This window comes from Leptonychotes weddellii, chromosome 9, assembly GCF_054177405.1.
Source record: "Leptonychotes weddellii isolate Sample4059 chromosome 9, ASM5417740v2, whole genome shotgun sequence".
Classification (NCBI taxonomy): domain Eukaryota; kingdom Metazoa; phylum Chordata; class Mammalia; order Carnivora; family Phocidae; genus Leptonychotes; species Leptonychotes weddellii.
Window position 1 is genome coordinate 101440955 of NC_138377.1, and position 21451 is coordinate 101462405.

The 21451-nt window shown below is 53.8% G+C and overlaps 1 protein-coding gene across 3 annotated transcripts in view; it reads right to left on the reverse strand.

The window, feature by feature from the left end:
- SCAMP2 (secretory carrier membrane protein 2) overlaps positions 1–18906 on the reverse strand; it is a 22744-nt gene extending 3838 nt beyond the window's left edge. Inside the window, exons 1-8 of one of the 3 annotated variants that reach the window (XM_081831405.1) lie at positions 18726–18906; positions 5969–6037; positions 5433–5531; positions 4764–4892; positions 3337–3454; positions 2760–2888; positions 1872–2031; positions 749–850 (exon numbers count right to left, since the gene is read on the reverse strand). In XM_081831405.1, coding sequence (XP_081687531.1) covers positions 749–850; positions 1872–2031; positions 2760–2888; positions 3337–3454; positions 4764–4892; positions 5433–5531; positions 5969–6037; positions 18726–18782 — 863 coding nt within the window. In that variant the 5' untranslated portion in view covers positions 18783–18906. The remainder of the gene's footprint in view (positions 1–748; positions 851–1871; positions 2032–2759; positions 2889–3336; positions 3455–4763; positions 4893–5432; positions 5532–5968; positions 6038–18725) is intronic. The other 2 variants (XM_081831403.1, XM_081831404.1) reach the window with 2 other exon arrangements.
- Between the last annotated feature and the right edge of the window lie 2545 nt (positions 18907–21451).

Genomic DNA, 21451 nt, shown 5'->3' on the forward strand with positions numbered 1-21451 from the left:
CAGCAGGGCGAGACGGATGAGGGGTGGCAGGAGGGCAGTGGGCACGCTCGGAGCGCAAGGTGAGTCAGCCCCCTCCCTCCGCCCTGCATTTGCCAGTTCCACTGGGGGGAAGGGACCAAAGTAGTGCAGCCCTTCCAGGCTCGGGCTCTCAGCCAAGCGGCAGTCTGACCTTTCTGTAATGCTCCCTGTGTACTGGGGCAGAAAGGAAAACATCAGCCGGCAGCTTTTCTTTTTGAGGCTAATTTTGAGCTGAGGACTCCAGCACCCAGGAAACTCAAGCCAGCTCTATGCTCAAAGCAAGAAGGAGAGGCTAGGGCTTCATCCTGACATTACAGGGCCTCTGGACAAAGTCACAGCACAGAGTCTGCAAAAGGCCAGGGCCTCTGTCGGCAGCTGCCCAAACCCAAGGGCTCGCCTGTGGCCTGTAGAAGCAGCACCAGCCTCTGGGAGGGCACGGCAGGGCAAAGGAAGAGGATGCAAGCCTCCATGGGATGTAGCCCTGGCAGCCTAAGGGTTCAGGGCAAGTCCACCCACAACACCCCAGAAAGTGGTGAACAGGCGAGGCAGTGAGTGGTGACTGGTGAAGAACTGGAGGGGCACAGAGGAGGACGCCAGCCAGCCCGCCCCCCACCTTCCCGGCCAGGGCGGAGGATGGGTCCTCGGGAGGGCTCTGTGGGAGCGAGGAGACAGGGCGAGAGAGGCCAGGCTGCCTCCAAAGCATCATCCCTTCATGCTGCCCAGGTCTCACCTGTCCCCCAGGCCAGGGATGCCAACCAGCTGGATGATATAGATCCCTATTTGACAAAAAAATATGAAGAAGAACACGAAGAAGCTGAAAGAGTTGTCGGACCTGTGGAGAGAGGGGGAAATCCAAAGTCACAAGTGGGCTTGGGGTTCACTCCTCAGTATTCCTCGCTTGGCATGGCATGAGGAGCCAGGAGGGGAGCGCAGACAGAGCTCCAGGGGACCAAATGCACTGTCCAGAGGACACAGACATCCACAACCATAATCAAAGAGGGCTTGCCACTCACTGTCCTCGTTTGAGGGGTCAATGCTTGACCCCTTACTAAAAGAGCTAATAAAGTTGCTCCCCAGAGGACGACATAAAGAGCCTAACGGTCCATTTCCTGGGGTACGTATCTGCATTTCATAAGAGATAGATATAAATATCTAATAATAAAACCATTGGCCTGGGTGTAGAAAAGTTATTTGGGGAACACAGAACTCTAGACCAAAGCCCATCTCCACGTCCTCGAGGGCTGGCGTACTGCCTGCGGAGTGCATGGGTTTGGCCACTGCCCGCCCCCTCCCTGGGGCCTGCTAGGCTCCCAGGCCTGAAAGCAGCGACTCGGAGGCACAATGCCACAAACCCTAGGGCTCTGTGAGGTGGATCCGCTCAGGCCCACAGTATCTATTCTAGGTCAACCGGTCCGCACTCAGCAGGCTCGAGAGAGTTACTGGGGAGGCAGGAGAGAGGCGGAAACAAGCCAAGAGCGATAAACCATGGGGAACTTATCAAAGTGGACTCCCTGAAGCCTCAGAAGGGAGCTGAAGAAGCCCCGCCCTCTTCCCAGTGACTGAAATCCTACCGCATTAGATAGCATGGGAGCAGGTGGGAGCGCTAGGACCCCTCTCTAGGTCTCCAGTGCCTAGGCCAAGGACAGTGCCCAGAACAGACTGTGGGCACAACAACTCAGGAAAATGGCTCCTGACCCCCATCTGCTCCCACTGTGGGTGGGAATGGGAAAGTGGATTGCCCCACCATCCTGTTCTGCTCTAAGACTGGGATGGGGCCCCTGGGCGTTAAGGCCCTTGGCCTGCTACCTGGGATGCCAGCCATATACTCCCTGCCTTGCCCCAGCCCCACTCACCTGAAGGCCTTATAGATGGGTCGGTACCAACAAAGGAAGGCACAGGGGGTGAAGATGATAAACCACAGGATCGAAAGGCCAAAGTCCACTCCCTTGGTGCTGTCGACTAAGAACCAGGCCAGGCAGGCAAGCAGGTTCAGAAACAGAGTCACCGAATGCACTGGGGAGGGTGAGGAGAGAGACAGATGGGCTGGTGCCGAGGGGAGGGAAGGGCTCCCAGGCCTGGCAAACCACCCCCTGGAGAGGACGTGAGGTCCATACAGTGAGGGCAGTGGCAGAAACCCCAGTCCTTAGTCTGCACCAAGGCAGGGTGAGCTCCCCAATCCTGGTTTTCTGGGGCAGCAAAACCAGGGACCAAACCAGTTCCTAAGTGATAGTGATAGTTCCTAAGTGAGGGGACAGCCCAAGCATATGAAGGAGGGCAGGGGGTGGAGGTGGGGATGCAGACTCAAGGGCTGATCCCTGGGGAAGAAGTCTTTCTTTCAGTGACTCTTGTCCCTGGCCCTGGAGGGCCCACAGTGGAGCTATAGGGAGTCTTATATCCGGCTGCACTCCTAGGAGCCGAGGGGCCTGTGGGGAGGGAGGCCTTCACCTAAGGAGGGCCTTCACGGCCAATGAGCCCCACAGGAACTCTGACGCCTCGCGCTAGTCCCGCCCTACTCGATCCGTGGTGTGAACTGGGGTGAGCGGGCCCTTTCGGGGAGGTTCCCGGGGCAGGGAGTAGACCATGGAAGGCCAATCGTGTGGGCAGAAGCCCCCCCGCCTCCGCAACCCCGGCCCAGCGCTGAGGGAGGCTGGAGTCTGCGGTGAGGAGCAGCCCGAGCGGACAGGGCTCTGGACTCCCACCCCATTTTACCCCGGAGCTCAGGCGGCAGAAGTGGGACTCACACATCCAGAGATAGTAGAGCATCTTGCATATCCGCTGGTAGTCGGCAGGGATCTCTACTGAGAAATCCTGGTAGAAGCAGGGCTTGACGGGGCACCAGAAGGGCAGGGGTGGCCAGTTGTTCTCTCTCACTGTGTGCGCAAGAGGCCACGAGGTCAGGCTTGGCCTCTGCAGCAGCACGCGGAGTGCACGCTCCAGCAGTTTATGGGCCAAACCAGGGCTCCCAGAAGGGCACCGGCAAGTGAGAGTCAGGGTCGCCATGGGTAGGGAGTAGGACGGGCAAAGTGGGATGGGGCACGAATACCCACAAGCCCACTCCAAGATAATGGATCCCAAATACACTGGGAAACAGAGCAAAAGGGCCCTAGTGAGCTGGGAAGGAGTGCAGAAACAATCTACAGCAGCGAGGACCACGCTGCGGGCCTCCCGGCCTCCACCTCGCTGCTCTTCCGCCACTGGCACCAGCGCCACTGAGATGATCTAGAGCCCAACAGAGCTCCGGGGCTGCCCGGGACCAAGCAGGCTCAGGGAAGGCCCCTTCCCCAGGCACACTGGCCCACAGCCGGCAGTCTCCCTCACCGTGTAAGTTGGCCGCTGTGTTCTGCAGCTCCCGCTCCTTGCGCTCTAGCTCGGCTGCTTTCCTGTCCAGTTCTTCCTGCTGCCGGAGCAGGCTCGCCTGTGCTGCGGAGGCCACGGCCTGGGGGGCACGGAGCGTGGGGGCAGCCGGACGTGGGAGACGGGGATAGCGTCAGCCTGAGCAGGAGTCAGAAGGGCCTTGCCCCACACAGGGAGAGCCAATCCCAGCCCCACGGTGTCTTGGGTACCAGAGACCACCACAGGGACGCCAAGGGGGCCCGTCTCCTACTGCCTCGACACCTCTGTCCTCTTAGGTGTTAACCAGCAGGGCTGGTTTTAAGCAGGGCTCTTGTCTCCCCTTCCTCCCTGAGCTTGAGATGAGAGAACTATCTCCCATTCTGGAAGCCAGGCAAAGTTCAATTATAGTGACCTTTGGGGTAATAGCAAAGGGAAAATGGCCTCACGAGAGACTAACCTGTAACCAGAAACCCGGAGAGCTACACCTCACTTGAAGAGCCTGGAAGGTGGGGCGCCTGGGTGGCTCAGTTGGCTAAAGCGACTGCCTTCGGCTCAGGTCATGATCTCAGGGTCCTGGGATGGAGTCCCGCATCGGGCTCCCTGCTCAGCGAGGAGCCCGCTTCTCCCTCTGACCCTCCCCCCTCTCATGTTCTCTCTCTCTCGCTCTCTCATTCTCACTCTCTCAAATAAATAAATAAATCTTTAAAAAAAAAAGAAAAAAAGAGCCTGGAGGGTGTGCGAGGGGGACACAGTGGAAACCTGCTAGCAGTGAGTGCAGGGGAGGCACGCAGGGTGGACCAAGGTGCACCTAGGGCCTCAGGGATCGAAGCACCACCGCAGCCCACCCCCAGGAGCGGCCCCCTGACGTCCACCTGAACTGTGACCGGCTACATCCCAGGCCAGCCCCCTTGGCTTGGCCCTGCTCTGCCCGGCTTTGACGACGTGCAGAGTCCAAGCTTTATTCCCTGTCCAGGCAGAGCAAGGCCTCCGAGAGAGGCCTCCAGGGAGCTCCAGGTGAGGCACTCCAGCCCAGGCCCCGGGCCCCGCTCCTGACGGTGATACAGCCACTGGGGCCCGGCTCCTGCGAAGCCTACAGTCCTTAGGGAGCGGATATCAAATGAGTCATCCTGCAGGACGACAAGCCAGGCGATGGGCACGCGCGCACACCTACACACGCGCGCTCTCTCCCTTGCTCCGAAAGAGCTCTCCGAAGAGCTACGGCTGCCTTCGGAAAGTAAGTTTCAGGCCCCGGGGGCAAATGCAGGCCCAGAATTGACCCCGCTGGACCCCGCTGAGGGTCTTAGCCCTCCCTCCCAAGTCCGGTCAGACAGCGGGAGCAGCCTGGGGCCCACAAGAGTCCAAAGCCTGGCTCGGGCCTTGCCCTCACTCACGCTCATCTACACTTTGCCTACCTTCGGAAGCTTTCGCATGTAGCTGTCTCTGAGAATACTATCTCCTCCTAGTAGCATCTGCCTCTCTGAGAGCTCACTCACTGCCAGGAATCTGGTAGGCAGGAACTTGCTAGCCTGTCTAAGCAGGAGCTGCAACATAAAACTCCACTGTGGGCCACGCTCACCAGGGCGGCGGGCAGCACAGGACGGGGCGATGAGGTGACGGAGTACAGGGTCAGGACGAGGCAGACAAGATTCACAGTATTTGGTGAAGGGACAAAGGACAATAGGAAGGAAGGCAGGAATAAAAGAGGTGGAAAAAAGAAAAGTGAGAGAGAGAGAGAGATTCTGGGCCCCGAGTAAGAGAGAACAAACCAAAGGTTCCAGGAGGATCTGGAATGGCACAACAGGGGCAAATGCTCTCGCTGAAGACACCGAGGACTCCAGCCTGGTAAGCAGAGCTTATTTTTTGGTGGTAGTAGTGGGGTGGGGGTGAGGATCTAGGCTGGCTGAGCAGACTCTCCATGTGCAAGTGACCAGCTCCAAAGAGATGATCAAGAGGGCCCCTGAAGGGGAGCCAGGAATAAAGGCCCTCTGTCCACCCCCTCCCCTAATCTCAGGGCTCAGCTACTGGTCTGGGTGCTTCCCTTGCAGGAAAGGAGAGGCTAAAGGGATCTTTGTCAACAGTACCTGGGGGGTTGGCTGGGTTGGTTCCACCGAGGGCTGGAGAACCGCTGGCTGCGAGGGCCCAGGGAGCTGTGGGACAGGAACTGTTGTCGCCGCATTTGTCTGCATGGGACACACCAAAGGAGGCGGGTGAGTGGCTCCACCGGCCAGTCACTCGGGGGCAAACGCACAGCAGGGTGAGTGACGCGTCCCTGCCTCATCCCCTCGGGGGCAGGCCTGGGCCTACCTCTGCCGCTTCCTGGCCATCAAGCCTCCGGCGCTGGGCAATGTGGTGCTTCCCCCAGCACCCCTGGCCTTGCTGGAGCCACAGCTCCCCAGCACTGCCCTGCTCTCCTCGGGGAGGGGCCCAGATCACAGATCCCAAGGGGAGAACTGGTGACTTCTTCATCCTTCCCCCCACCCCAAGCTCATGTTAGGACTGTCCTTTTGAGGACTGAAGCTTCTCAGAGTTGTCTCTGCCTCTGCCAAGGCTCCTTGTCCCAGAAACCTAGCACCAGCCAGAGGACCCAGGGACTCAGAAAGAGTGCATGCTCACCAACCTCTGAGAAGGGGTTGAATTCAGCCAGGCCACCTTGCGGAGCATTGGTCAGCTGGGTCACAGAGGGATCCTGCAAAGGTAAAAACAAAACAAAAAACAGCCATGAGATGCCTGGGGAGAAGAGAGAACCTTGATGAAGGGGAGGGACAGCGCCATCTCTTAGCCCCTCCCAGGGATACCTGGCTGAAGGGAGTCTGCTGAGGCCCTCCCTGGGGCCCTGAAAAGCCTCTCGGGGCTCCTCTCAGAGGAGCCCAGCCCCTGCCACATCAGAGCTGTGGTCTCTTCTCCCTTTCTGGAAAAGGAGGAGAGTTCGGCCCCGATGACTTCTCAGAAGAGACCCAGAGCAAGCTTCCCACTGTGAGACCTCGGAATAGATACCACCCATGTCCTTGTTAGTGCCCTTTCCAGATTCAAAACGGTTCACAGGGGGCGCCTGGGTGGCTCAGTTGGTTAAGCGACTGCCTTCGGCTCAGGTCATGATCCTGGAGTCCCGGGATCGAGTCCCGCATCGGGCTCCCTGCTCAGCGAGGAGCCTGCTTCTCCCTCTGACCTTCCCCCCTCTCATGTACTCTCTCTCATTCTCGCTCTCTCAAATAAATAAATAAATCTTTAAAAAAAAGCAAACGGTTCAGAGTATGTACCTCCAGGGACTGGGGTGTTGTGTTTTTTTTTTTTAGGTGGGGGGCGGGGCAGGGGTAGAAACTTATTATTTACTTCATAACCTTTCTTAACTGTTGTATTTATTATTTTACAGGAAACACTTATTCCTCTTCTTTTTTAAAGGACAGGTTTAAGGTTCTGGAACAAAAACATGCTGCTGGTTGCCAATGCTGATTTTATTAAATCAGACACACTTGCTAGGAATAGAGGCATGAAAGGCTCAGATGAAAAGCCGGGAGAATGTTTTTGGGTTTTTTTCTGGATTCTTTTCAAAAAATGCAAAAATGTCCTTTGAACACAGTCTTCTCCTGAGTTTTCCTTCCTGAGTCTTCCCTTCCCCATCTGACCTCTGCCAAGGCCAGCCCTCTGGCCTAGGGCTGCCCAGCAAGCACTCCCTATCATCTCCTTCACCCCAGCAGCCTCCCTGCTGGCCTGGGGCTAATGGCCAGTGGCCTCATCCTGCCCCCTCCAGTCACTCTATCATCCCTTCCCCTCCCCCTTCCCCGTACATAATAGGTACGGGGCTCAGGTACAGCTCAACAGCGATGCCTGGGCTCTGGGAGAAATAGCTGTGAAGGATGGGCACCAGGCCGCTGGACTCCGCCAAGGCCCTGGTTACAAGGCCTCCCCTGGCCCCCCCTCTGTGTACTAACCCTCCCAACCCCCATCCCTCACTAGGGTCCACACGCTCCCGTCCTGCTGGCCCAGCTTCACCTCCACAGAACAGATTCTCAAATATGATATTCACATTAGACAGACCCTCAGAGGACAATCCCCTCACATCTCAGATGTGGAAACAGACCCTCACCATGGTGCTGTACTTGTCTTAGGTCTCAAAATGGCTGGCTCCCTATTCTGTACATTCATAGAACCAAGGGTCAGCGGTGAGTGCGTTCTCTCTCGTTTTTCACACATACCAATTCTCATCTTCCCACCTGGGCCTCTGATTCCTGACTGGTGAGACTGGCTGGCTGGCCCCAGGGCCTAGCCCAGGGCTGGGCACACAGCTCCAACCCACTTCTTCTCTCTGGACATACCTCATCTCTGCAGCCCCACCCAATTTCCTCTGCAAGGAGGCCACGTGGCTATGTCCTTCCTGCTGGACACCATCCCTGTCTGGTGGCCCCTGAAACTTGGACAGACTTGGACAAGGTGAGGTTCAGAAGGCCACCTGAGCTGGAGGAACTGGCCTTGAGGTTATTCGTTGGCTGAATGACTAGCAGATTTCTCCCAGAATCACTGGGCTGGCCTCCTGCAAGAAAGATGTGTGGCTCAGGCTCTGTTCCCCTTTCCGACTCAGCAAAACACCGAGCCACAGCAGACTGGGTGAGCTGAAGTCACTGAAATGAGATCCACCATCCAAGGAACTGGGTACCTGAGTCTGTGTCACAGGACAGAGGACAGAGGGGTGGCTCTGTAGCAGTTTCGGGTACTGGCCCACATGTCTGCCTGAAGTGCACACATTTTAACAAGCAACCCCCAGACCACGAAGAGAGGTCATTTCCTTTACCAAGGTCAGGCAGAAGAGGATTCTGGGGGTGAGCGAGCTGACTACTCTGCCTATAGTGACCTCTCCTCCTTTTTTCTAAAATCTTCAAGGGGTCCTGGACCCCTCACCAGACTCACCATAAACAAATACTGTCTCCGCTAGCAGGCTGTAACCTCTGCAGCCAGATGCTTCTGTGTCTAGTTCAAACTTCTGGCTCCTAGTGCTTGCTGAAGGGCCCGATGCAGAGCAGAAGCTCCTGTGATGTGTGAGAGTACATGCTGCGTGCTCTCCTCCACTGTCTTGGGAGGTAGGGCCCGAAAGCTGGGGGGGCGCCTGCATGACTGCAGCAGTGCCAGGGCCCAGAAGCACCCTGCCTCAGAAGAGGAGCCTGGAACGCTTTGGGAGACCTGGGCTCTTTCTGAGAGATGAGCAGCACAGGCCTGGCGGGGGAGGAAGGGAGCTGACATTTACTGTCTCCCGTGTGCCAGGCTTGCAGAGTGATGCTATCGTGAAGTTCTAGTCACCCCAGAACTAGGCACTGTGTCAAGCTGTCAGAAATGAAGGTTCCACCAGCCTTCCTCAACCTGGTTCCTCAAAAGAATTATGGCCCAACGCCCTAAGGCATCCACTGTCTGCAATGACTTGACTTCTCTCCTATGCATCTACAATAGTCCTGGTTCTAATCCATCCTTGAGAGAATAGAGAAAACTGTCACTTCAACCAGCTTCTTGTGCTCTGTGGCTCAGCTGAGCAGCCCTGGCTGAGAAAAGCTACAACGCCCCTCCCATTTCAATGCCATGACCACCCTGTGAGGAGTCTGCAGCTGGAGAAAGCCCCAGCTCAGAAAGAGGAAGTAGTCTGTCCAAGATTCCAGGGGTAGTGGCTGAGCCGGATCCTGAATTTGTCTATCTCCAGGGACACAGTGGTAAGCCTGAGAGGGGAAGGCTTGTTCAGCAGTGCGCCCCCAAAGCCTAGTGCAGTCAACAAATGAAAGGCGCTCCATGTGGATGAATGAAGGAACCCCACTCCTGAGGAACACTGATAGGGCACGTGAGTGACCAGGACAACTGTTTCTGTTCAGTTTCCTATTCTTGGACTTCAGGAAGTCCTTGGGGAACACCCATGGTAGCAGACATGCAGAGTCTTGTACTAAGGACCACATTGACTGGTATGAATGAAGACCCTCAGCTTCTACTCCAAACCACAAATAAGAAGTCCACAGCAGCAATCTCCTTTCCCACTCACCAAGCATCAGCTGACTCTTAAGTGGGTCAAGTAGTTATTTCAAGGGATGGCAAGAGCTGAGTTTCACCTGTAGAGAGGTAACCTAAAACCCCCTTGGTACACAAAGGACTCAGACCGGCTAATGCCCTTCATTGAATTTGTAACAAAGAAAACACGCCTGCACTCAGTTCTTTTCATTCAGGGAAGAGTCACGGTGTGAGGGACACACCAAGACGAAGAGGGTGCAACTCTTGACCTCCTGGAGCCAATGATGGATGGTTCTAGCAGGGACATACATGCACAGCACAAGAGCCCAGGGCAGAGTGAAGAAGGGAGGGGAGGGGAAGGCAGGGGAGGGGAGGAGAGGCCCACCACCGCGGGGGAAGGGGAGCCCTTCATGTGACTTCAGTGTCAGTGTCAGGGAACAGAGGGAAAAGAGGCAGGCAGGCAGGCTGGAGCTCGCCGGGAAGGGCCAGGAAAAACACACTTGTTTCCAGCCAGTCACTTTCCATGTCACAGGTCCTGGCTGTGCTTGGGCTGTCACTTTTCCTTGCTTTTCCATCCTGCATTCCACCCAAGCTCCCCACGTGGGATTTATTTCAGGCTCCAAATAAACACATTAAATAAACACTCTTTAACAACAACAACAAAACTCAAGCACTCTCTCTGGGAGGCAGAGTTACCAATACTTTGGAACCTCCGTGAAGTCCTATTTGCTTTGGAGACAAGGCTGTGTGTCATATGACAAAAAAGGGCAATCATTCCCAGACTGGCTGGCTGGGTCCCAAGTGAAAAGAGCCACAGTTAACCTTGGTACTCTCTTACCTGAGAATCCATCATGAGGAAATACGATAAAAATATGTAAAAATCTGTATCTGCAAAGATATTTATTGCACCAATATTTACAATAGGAGAAAAAAATCAGGGGCGCCTGAGTGGCTCAGCTGGTTGAGCATTTGATTTTGGTTTCCACTCAGGTCATGATCTCAGGGTCGTGAGATCGAGCCCTGAGTCAGGCTCCACACTCAGCAGAGAGTCTGCTTGAGGTTCTTTCTCTCCCTTTCCCTCTGCCTCTTCCCCCATTCACTCACATTCTCTCTTTAAAAAATAAATAAAAATTAAAAAAAAAAATCAGGAAACAACTTAAGTAACCAATGACAGTAAGCACAAGAATGTTTTGGTACATGTCCCCTCAATGGTCTGAACAGCCATTAAAAATCACAGCTATGGACACAGGGTACAATATAGAAAAGGCTTTGTTGTATGAATCCCAAATAACAATTCTGTCAAAAGCACTCATATGAAAAGAGACTGGCAGGAAAACACATCAAAAGAACAATGGTTGCAAAAGGCAAGAAATCTAAATGATCTAATTTGTCTTCCAAATTTTCCATATGATTGTTATTTTTACCTTAAAAGCATGTGTACCCACACATTTTAAAAAGAGCCCGAGGGGGCGCCTGGGTGGCTTGGTCGTTAGGCGTCTGCCTTCGGCTCAGATCATGATCTAGGGGTCCTGGGATCGAGTCCCGCATCGGACTCCCTGCTCAGCGGGGAGCCTGCTTCTCCCTCTCCCACTCCCCCTGCTTGTGTTCCCTCTCTCGCTGTGTCTCTCTCTGTCAAATAAATAAATAAAATCTTTGGGGGAAAAAAAAAAGAGCCCGAGGACCCACCAAATGAGCAAGGTGCAGGTGGGGCCTCTCTCCCTGCCACGGCAGTGATGTACAGAGCAGCCCAGGAAAGTGAGGCTGAACCACCTGGCCGGGCACCAAAGGCCCTCCAGGACCCGGCGCCAGCACCCTGGGCAGCGGTCTGTCCGTGGTCAAACTGAGCCACATGCCACCTCCTTCCACCTTTTTTCCTCCCTACACAAACCGTCCCACACCAAGCACAGGGCTAGGACACTGGAAAAAAGCCTTGGTTCCTGCCCTTAAGAAGCGGACAGCGCAGAGAACAGCAGGCAGGGCAGGAGGTGGGGCAGGATGCGCACTGGAACAACTGCTTCACGGAGGGAGGGAGGGGAGGCAGGGAAGGCTTTACTCAGGCGGCACCTGAGCTGGATCTTGAGCGATGACAGGTGTTTAGCAAGCACGAAGGAGCAAGGCACAGCAGCTCTACAGGATGTGGGGCGACCCAATCGGGTGGAGGCCAGAATTCACTCAAGGCAGGACCAAGGACACAGAAGTTTACTGAAAACACTGCAGGGGGGCAGTGGGCAGGGCAGCTAAGGAGAGACGGTCTGCCACGAGGCAGTGGTGGGGGCTGTAGTTAGGGGGGAAGTGAGGAGGTATAGGAACGTATGGAATTTTCCTCTTTTGGTACCTGTGCCCGGTCGTAAGCAGCCCATTGGTCAGCCAGGGCTTATGGATCTTCTGAGATGGGTCACTTAATAAGCCTGTTTGCATTTAGCTAGGGGGACACTGTGGGCCCTTCTACCCGACTCAGGTTTCCAGGGCTCAAGCCTGTCGCTTAAAAGCAGCTTCTAGGGGCGCCTGGGTGGCTCAGTTAAGCGTCTGACTCTTGGTTTCGGCTCAGGTCATGATCTCAGGGTGGTGAGATCAAGACAAGGGTTGGGCTCTGCGCTCAGTGGGGTATCTGTTTGAGATTCTCCCTCTCCCTCTGCCCCTACCCCCGCTCTAAAATAATCTTTAAAAAATAAAAAATAAAAATAAATAAAAAATAAAAGCAGCCTCTACACAGGAGACGGTCCCGGGGGCTGTGGAGTGAAGAGTATGGAGAGAGGAGCCAGGAGCACCAAGGAACCAGCCTGCAGCAGGGGTCAGGCCAGGCTGCGGGAGTTTGGACTCCATCCCATGGGCAGCGCAGGACAACTGGAGACCAGCATCTAGGCCGCAGTGAGGAGAGTGCCGGGGGGAGGGGCGGGGGGCGCTGGCCAGGACCGCAGTCCCCAGGGGTGACAGTGAGGACTGGACTAAGGCATGACAGCTGGGAGTGGAGGAGGGGGACAGACTCCAGATGCCCTGCTCAGGGAAATGCCACGGGCTTGGCCACTCTCTGGGCAAGAAAGGGGAAGGGAAGTTGAGGGACTGGGTGGCTAGCTTGGGTGACTGGTGAACAGCGCCACTGCTGAGCAAGATCAGGGATCACGGGGGAAGAGGAACAGGTTTTTCAAGGAGTGGGTGTGTGGGAGCAGGGAGAGGCCCGGAGAAGATATCGAGTTGGTCTGGAGATCCTACGGACTAGGTCTGCTTGAAATGGTTGGCAACGTCCAGGGGAGACGTGGGAATACTGGTTGAAGCTCAGGAGATGGTAAGGGCTAGAGTCCTAGATTTGGTTTGTCTGTCTTTTTTTTTTTAAAGTAGGCTCCACACCCAATGTGGGGCCTGAACTCACAACCCTAAGATGAAGAGTCACACACTCTACCAACTGAGTGAGTCTGGCGCCCCTAGAGCTTTAGATCTGTGATCGCGGATGAGGATGCTGTTCTGAAGCCATAGTGAAAGAGGACTTCGCTGCCTCTGTTTTGACCTCAAGCATTCTAGCTGGGTTCTTCTTTCCAGCTTGTCCATGGGTGCAGGCTGAAGACCCCGAGGGCAAAGCGTCCTGCGATGGGAAACGAATCCACGCCCTCAAGCAACAAGGACTGTCCTGAGCCAGCAAGACTCCACAGGTGACTGACTTGAAGACAATGAGCAATTTAACCTTCACTGCCTACCTGGCACACACCGACCTTTGTCCCACACTTTCCTGAGATAAACCTGGAAGGCTTTTCTGGCACTTTGGAGACCAGCTTTGAGATGCTAGCCCGCTGTCTTCCCGGGGTCGGCCTCACTGCCATAAACTCCTCTCTGGTTTCACCACCACTTGTCTCTCTGCCTCTGGATTTTGTCAGTGGCAAGTGGCTGAACCTGCTGTTTGGGTCCCCAGAGCCAGGTGCTCCTGCACCCCACGTGCTGGCTACAGTGTAAATGGAAGAACTTAGAGAGGTATATGGTGAGAACAAAGTCAAGGACAGGTTTCACAGCCTGAAAACAGGCGGAAGGTGGTGAGAGTCCCAGCGTTAAAGAGGCCGGGACAGAGAGAACAACCAGAGGGACCGGCCAAGCGAGCGAGTGTGCCCCAAGCAGCAGATGTGTCCCAGGCCCACAGCGGGAGAGGCGGCAGGCTCTCAGGGAGGGGGAAGAAGTACCTGGGGCTGCGGGGCATAGCGTGCAGAAGCGACTTAGTTCTTGGTGCTCCGTCACCTGAAATAGGAAATACTCTCTCTTCCCATCTGCCAGGCTCTCTGCTCTCGGCCTAAGCCTGTCTACCACAGGACTCTGCCCTTCCTCCTCAGATCCCTCGCAGCTCCTTCTGGCAAGTTTTTTTTTTTAAGATTTTATTTATTTATTTGAGAGAGAGAGAATGAGAGACAGAGAGCATGAGAGGGAAGAGGGCAGAGGGAGAAGCAGACCCCCTGCCGAGCAGGGAGCCCGATGCGGGACTTGATCCCGGGACTCCAGGATCATGACCTGAGCCGAAGGCAGTCGCTCAACCAACTGAGCCACCCAGGCGCCCCTCCTTCTGGCAAGTTTTGACTGCCGTCGTCATACCCAGTGTGATCGTGAACAGCTAGCATTTCTTGGCTCTCCTGCCAGATCAGAAGCTCTGGCAGGCCATGTGCTCATTTACCCCCATCTCCTGCACAGGCCTTTGAAGCAGCAGAAGCTCAGTGACGGGGCGCCTGGATGGCTCAGATGGTTAAGCGTCTGCCTTCGGCTCAGGTCATGATCCCAGGGTCCTGGGATCGAGCCCCGCATCGGACTCCTGGCTCAGCGGGGAGCCTGCTTCTCCCTCTCCTTCTGCCTCTCTCCCTGCTCATGATCTCTCTCTCTCTCTCTGTATCTCTCTTAAAAATAAGCTCAGTGATGCGCATCTCAAGGGAGCACTGCAGGACAGGTCACACCTTGCTGATGTGTACAGCACTCTTCTCTGAAAGAGTGGCAAGTATCCCTTGTTTGTCCTGGTTAAATATCACCATTGCTCTGAACACAGGATTATCCTACTCCAAGTAGCTGCAAAGAAAACAGAAGTGTAGGGCTCAAGTTCAGCTGTGTCTCTAGCCAGGCGCTTTCTAGCACCCAGGCTGCCGCCAGGTGCCAGCCAAAGAGGCAGGGAGGGGACTCCTACCCCCCACCCCCCAATCTGGCAGCTGTCTGGACTCCCACCATCAGAACTTGACCATTTTCAACTTTCTTGAGACAGTGCTCCTATTCCACAGGGAAGTTCTAACAGGTCCATCTGGTGGTTTTAAGAATTCCCGCAGTTACAGTCAAGCTGGAGCCCACCCTCTCTGGGAAGTGGCAAAGCCTCGGTGTCTGTGCGGGGAGCTTTGTTCACACCCAAATAACGTTTCTGCCACCACTCTCTCCTCCCACAGGAGAGGAACGTTTTAAATCCTTGGGAAGCAGCCACACCACTGAGATTATCTTTTTTAATTGTGAGGAGGCAACGTGTGAAAGTGATACTGTGCGATCTGGCAAGTCATGGCGCCGGAAGGTTTTCTCTGTTCAAGCACCACCAGCTACTTCACGTCCCCTCTTTGGCATCGGTGCTGTCTGCCTGGGGCAACGTGGCAGAGATGCCCAGCAGGAAAGCAGCCCGGACATGGGCCTGGGTGACCTGCTTGTTGGCAGACTGCTGAAAACTCAGCCCGCTCCCTCTTCACCACCGGACAAGCCTTCCTGAAAAGGTTTTGGGAGCAGATACGCTGGAATCAGTCCAAAGCAGGACCCGCATACCCAGAGAGTGCAGAGCAGATGCACCATAATTAACAGAGGGATGAGGGAGTGCCAGGGGCGGTTGTGAAATCGGTCATCCTTGGCTTGAGCTTCCTGCTTCCTCCTGGAAGTTTGGTAAAACCTCTGCTGTGCTCTTGTGGCAACTTTGCACTCACAGCTCTTACGCTGCAGGAAGTTTGCTAAGAATTCCAATTATAACTCTACGCAAAGAAGAGGTCATAAAAGCCCACGCCCACAGCGCAGGAGGGGGTGCGGGGGGAGCAGGAAGTGGATAAAAACACGGGTAAAGAAGTCAATTTAAAGGCACACCGGAAGTTGCACGGCCTATTACAAGAGCTAGCAGAAAAAGGACTCCGTGGTTGGATAACTCTGAGAAGTGCTGGGTCAGATAAAGTTGAGGAAATATCTTTACTGTAGGATTGCTCAGAGCCTTTCACAAGCTAACAAGCCTTGTCTATCTGCGAGAAAAATGGAATACAGAGTGATTCCCAAACTTATTTGACTACATAACCCTGAGCACCTTTCAGGACTGGTATTACTCAGAAATAGGCTGTTAAAAAACACAGCATACGTGTCTTTTTTTTCCTAAAGAGTATTCTTATCCCTTTTTTTTTTTTTTGAAAGATTTCATTTATTTATCTGACAGAGACAGCGAGAGAAGGAACACAAGCAGGGGGAGTGGGAGAGGGAGAAGCAGGCTCCTGGCTGAGCAGGGAGCCCGATGCGGGGCTGGATCCCAGGACCCTGAGATCATGACCTGAGCCGAAGGCAGACGCTCAACGACTGAGCCACCCAGGCGCCCCTACTTTCAGTTATTTCTTTAGTTTCTTTTCTTTTTTTTTTTTTAAAGATTTTATTTATTTGACAGAGAAAGACAGAGCGAGAGAGGGAACACAAGCAGGGGGAGTGGGAGAGGGAGAAGCAGGCTTCCCATGAGCAGGGAGTCCGATGTGGGGCTCAATCCCAGGACCTTGGGATCATGACCTGAGCCGAAGGCAGACGCTTAACGACTGAGCCACACAGGCGCCCCACAGCATTCGTGTCTTAAAAAGCACAGTATAATCTGTATTATTCCAGCCCCACACACTGGGGGAAAAAACTTGCGTAGGTAACACTGATCAGTGAGTACTAACTAAAACTCACTTAGCTAGTACTATCACCCCTACCAGTACTCTCATTTCAAGAATGGGGGCAGTGATGATGAAGATACAATCTTCCCTTAGCTGGCCTAAATAACCCCAACGCAGTTCAAGACCCAACATGTGAACTTCAAAAGCCCCAGATGTGGGCTCCTTCCTGCTGCGAATTAGCTGGTGACTCTGACATGTCCCATCCTTACTGGGGTCCTGGTTTCCTCCTCTCTAGACTGAGGGGTTACAATAGATTTCTGAGGATGCTCTGGCTCTAATAGTCCACCATGGACTACACTTTCATGACCCACCATGGAGTGACGGAAAACATGATTCTGCTCTGAAAGCGGGCTAGGTGTGACAGTTTCTGAGCCTATCACCTCTCCCCTTGCTCTCTCCTGAGCTCTGTGCTAACACCCTGGGTAAATGAAGCTGGGCTCACACCCAGTCACCCCAGGGCTGTACCCTCCCAATGTCCCAGCCCTGGAAGTCAGGGAAGCAAACACTTCCATCACAAGGACAGGGAGGGCAGCTCTCCAGGAGAGCTGGAGGGCCTCATGTCCAAAGCTCCTTCTCCCCACGGGACTGTGTGCCAAGAGGAAAAACCCAGCCCAGGGTAAGGAGGAGCAGAGTCACAGCCAGGCAGCTTTCGTCTTCCCACACAGGATTCCCCACCAGATGTTGCTCTTTACAGGACCACAGCTGCTTCCTGTCCTGCCATATCCTGGGGCTGCCTGACGACGGACAGACTGTCTCGCTTGAATGCAGAAGTTACTTCTACCACAGTTTGCACAATCATTCCTGGGGCTGAAGATGTGGTTTAAGCCTAAGACTTTCAAGCTGCTATTAATACAGGGCAGCACTCAGGCCTATTATCTCGCCCACTGCTAGCGCTGGGGACAAGTTCTCTGCATCTCTGGACAGCTGACTGCCTCTCAGATAGCAGCACACATTTTATTTCTGATTCTGACAGGGAAAAAAAAAAGCCAATCATTACACAGAACGTATTCCAAGAGACTACTAGATCCTTACTAAAATTCAAAGTCCAGTGTTATAAAGCAGTTTTGTAATTAAACCAAGCTCTTACCAGATGGCACTTGCAGAAAAAAAAAGATGCAAATGTTTTTTCTTTACTCAACTAATAGAGATGACTGCATTACATAAGAGACAAGGTCCCTGCAAAGGTTCCGTCAAGAAGCATTAAGCTGCAAGAGTAATGTTCAGGATGTTACAAAGACCAAGCTACTAAAATTTGCCCTGAGGGCTCCCTTTGACTAAATATCTTGAGACCAAGAAAAAGGCATAAAATGTTCACTTGGACAGTACACAATTATTCCCTGCTAGTCTCCTTTGTCTTTGCTCTGACCCTTGAAGGAATTCAAGGTGAGAAAGCTCATACTGTGAGTTGCAGGAAGGACCCCTCTAAGTACTTCCCCCCCACCTGCAGGAAACTTCGCAGCTGCCAATGACCAGAATAAAATACAAGCAGGATGAGTTAATGCGCCTGGTGACATCCTGACAGAGCAGAAACCTCGGAGCTCATAAATCACCAGTCAGCACAATTAAGCTTCCCTAGAGCTGGTTTTGAGCAGACATGAAACAAGAGGCACAAGAGATCTGGAGCTAACAGGAGCCCCAGCCCTTCATTGTGGAAAAAGAATACCCCTGTACCCTCAGCTAAAAGGCAGAAAGGTTTCAGCTTTAAGTAGGAAGACTTCTTCCGCTATCCTTTGCTCAAAAGATCAGGCCAGCTCAAAGGTCAACACATCTCAACTACCCTGCCAACACACACAGGTCCATCAGACCACACTTCTTGTGCTTCAAGTCCCTCAGAGCCCCCTCACTTCTCCTCCCTCCCTAACCTGGGCTCTCTCTCCCATCTAGCCAAATCCCAGGCCAAACGAGACCCGTGGCCAAGGTGTGGAATTCTCATAAAGTCCATATTTCAGCGTGCGTTGGCTACCTCCCCACCCTCTCCCAACCTTCCTTTCCTAGCAAATCTCAGTGGGTCTCCTAACCTTGTAGGCTAGTTTGGCTGTTCGGTGGGTGAGGGGAGAGCTGAACTTGGGATCTTCCCACATTTCTCCTTCCACCTCTTCATTACGTTGTTGTCACCCTCTTTCCTAACGTGACTCAAGGCAGATGTCTCCCCAAGACTGCGGGATGGGGTAGCCACACTTCCCCCTCACTTGAAGTCGCTTCTCTCCCCGACGCTGGGGGTCTCCCTAACCGCGTCTGCTTCAGTCCCCTCCCCTAGCAGGGTCCAGCCAGAGGGGCGACATCCGGGGAGCTAGAGGGTCCCACCACCTCTCCCCAAGCTACAGCGCCCCGCCCCCTCCGCAGTTCCACCTGCTGCTAGTCCCGCCCCCCAAACACTACTATAGGCCAGCCCTCAGAGCCCATTCTCCCATTGGGCAGACAGCCCGTCTCTCCTACGCCACGTCTCCCCGCTCCAGCGAAAGAGGCCGGGACCGCGGCCTTCGGCACTAGAGAGAACTGAGTTGGGGGCTCTACCTGGAAGGGGTTTACGTCCACTGGGTCTGCGAAGGGGTTGGTGTCGAAGGACGACATGGCGGTCGGGGGCTGACGAGCGAGCTCCGCGAGCGCTTCTGCCTCCGGGCACCCAGACCCAGCGGCGCTCTCCGTGCAGACCCTCCACTTCCGGGAGCGAGGCAGCCGTTCTGGCGCAGGCGCAGCGCCCTCCCAGGAGGGCGTGGCCCTTGACGTCACAGAGGTCCGTCCCGCCCTCCTGCCCAACCCACTACAGAGCGGCGGGCGGGCGTTCGGCTTCCATCCGCTCATTACCTATATTTGCACTTCGGGACTAGGGGCGGTGCCCAAGCAAGAGGGAAGTGGAGACGTTCCCAGCAGTCTGAGAGCTTCCAACTTGTGTCGGAAAATTCTCAAGTAAACTCCGCTAGGTGGAGTCGGAAAGTTAACCCTTTCATTTCCCTGGAGGGCAAGTTTGGGAAGTCGCACTGGTCCAGGCAGGAGACTGGAGTCTGAGCCTATTTCGGCGGGAGTGGGGGACGGAGTTCCTGACCCAAGAGGACTTCGCTGAGCTAGGCGAGGGTTCTGGTGGTAGAGCCGAGCAGAGGGGTTCTTCTCGGAAGAACCGACCGTGCAGCTGTCCCACACACGTGCTGAGCCCTGATTCTTTTAGGTGTTGCCCCCTGCTGTCAAGTTTTATCGTTTTAGTGATGAGGATCCCTGAGCCCAGACAGGTTTAGGGCCTGAGCTGGGATTTGAATCTGGACATCAATTATATGTTAAGGGAATGAGGGATTTCAACAATGCGGTTGATGGCTGCTCCCCACTACCCTTATTTCTTCATGTCTTTCTGCTCTGCTCATTTCTGCTGCCACCGAATCCAGCCACTGCCATTCTTTACCCTGCTGTCGTACAGGGCTGCTAATTGGTCCATTGTTGTTTATGTTGTAAACAGAAATCGCTTTAAAGGGGACAAAATACTATAAAATATAACAATATCGATCGTTTAAAATATTATTATAAAATAATATGACATTTTATTTTTTTAAACCGTACTGCTTAAAGTCTTTCAATTATTTTCCATAAAGACCCGAATTCTTGTATGGCCTCTAGGTCCTGTAGGATCTGCCCCACCTATCCAGCCCTCCTAGTGGCTTTTCAGTTCCTCAAACTTCCCTTGTTCCCTCCCACCTGGGGGCCTTTGCCCATGAAGTCCCCTCTTCCTGGTGTGCTTTTAGCCTATGCCCTCATCAACCCTAGTTAACCCCTACTTATCCTTTTATCCAAGCTCAGATGCCCCCTCTTCAGGAGTGGCCTCTCCACTCTATAGGTTAGATCACCTCCTTTTACCACAACAAATGCTTATATTACCTTGTAGTTTTGCTTCATAATAGGTATTGCAGATTGTAAGTATACACTTGTATTGGTGGTTATTTGTTTATGTCTGTCTCACTCACTAGACTGTAAGCTCCACAAGGGCAGGAGTAGGGTCTGTTTTGCTCATTGTTTTATTTCTGGCCCTAACATAGTACCAAGCACATGATGGGCAATAAGTAAATATTTATTGTTTACCTCATCCACTTTTCTTACCTTCCTCTTTCCTGTCTAAATTCCAACTTCTCCCAGAAGGTTCATATGGCTAGGGGAGTGGGGATGAGGAGAAGGAGAAGTATTCAAAGGTAGCAGGTATGTGAAATGTGCTGTTTGTAGGATTCTTGTATTTTCCATTTTATTATTCCTTAGTGTAGGGTGAATCTTCCTTTGAAGCGCAGGCTGATTTATCTGGGCCAGGGGACCCTGGGGTAGGTGGATGTCCACAGCCGGGCAGAACATTACAGAGGAAACCACCCCTTCTATCCCCTCGGCATGTGAGGTAGAGACTGTGGGAATTGGGGAAGGGGGAGGGAAGCAGAGTCAGGACTGTAGGCCCTCATTCCACGTGCTTCAGCTGGCTGCCCTCCTGGGCTGCTGACTGAGGTCCGGATGTAAGGGCCTATTTCCAGAGGATTAAGCGAGATTACTCCACAAACAAGGCCCAGCCCAGCCTTCAGCATGCAGAGCTCCAGGTGATTCTCCCTGACTTCTGTGTGTGACATGTGAGCAGCTCAGCCTGGAGGAGCGACTGGGTTTGTGTCTGCAGTACTTAGGGCAGGGAGGATCAGAGGAGCACTGAGCACTGACTGCCTTCCTGCACCTCACACCATCCCATCTCACTCTCCCACACACCTGTCAGGCTGACATTGTTATCTCCATTTTATAGAGGAAGAAACTGAAGCTGAGGTGGTTAAGGGCCTTGCATGTGACATTTGCCATCATCAAGCATCAGTGAGTCCCTACTTAGATCACAGCAATTCTGGGGCGCTAGGGGTGGCTCAGTGGTTAAGCATCTGCCTTCAGCTCAGGTCATGATCACAGGGAGTCCCATATCGGCATTGGGTTCCCTGCTTGGTGGGAGGCCTGCTTCTCCCTCTCCCACTCTCCCTGCTTGTGTTCCCTCTCTCGCTGTCTCTCTCTCTGTGTCAAATAAATAAATAAATAAAATATTTTAAAACTTTTTAAAAAAAAGATCACAGCAATTCTTTGCTACTGACTGAGCTACTCAGTAAAAGCTGAAGTTCTCACAACAGCCTGCAAAGTTCTGCCCACTGCCTTTCCTCTCTGACCACCTCACGTGTACCCCGCCTCCACACACACGCTCACTCTGCTCCAGCTACATCGGCCTCTCTGCTATTTACTCCAGAATAGGACAA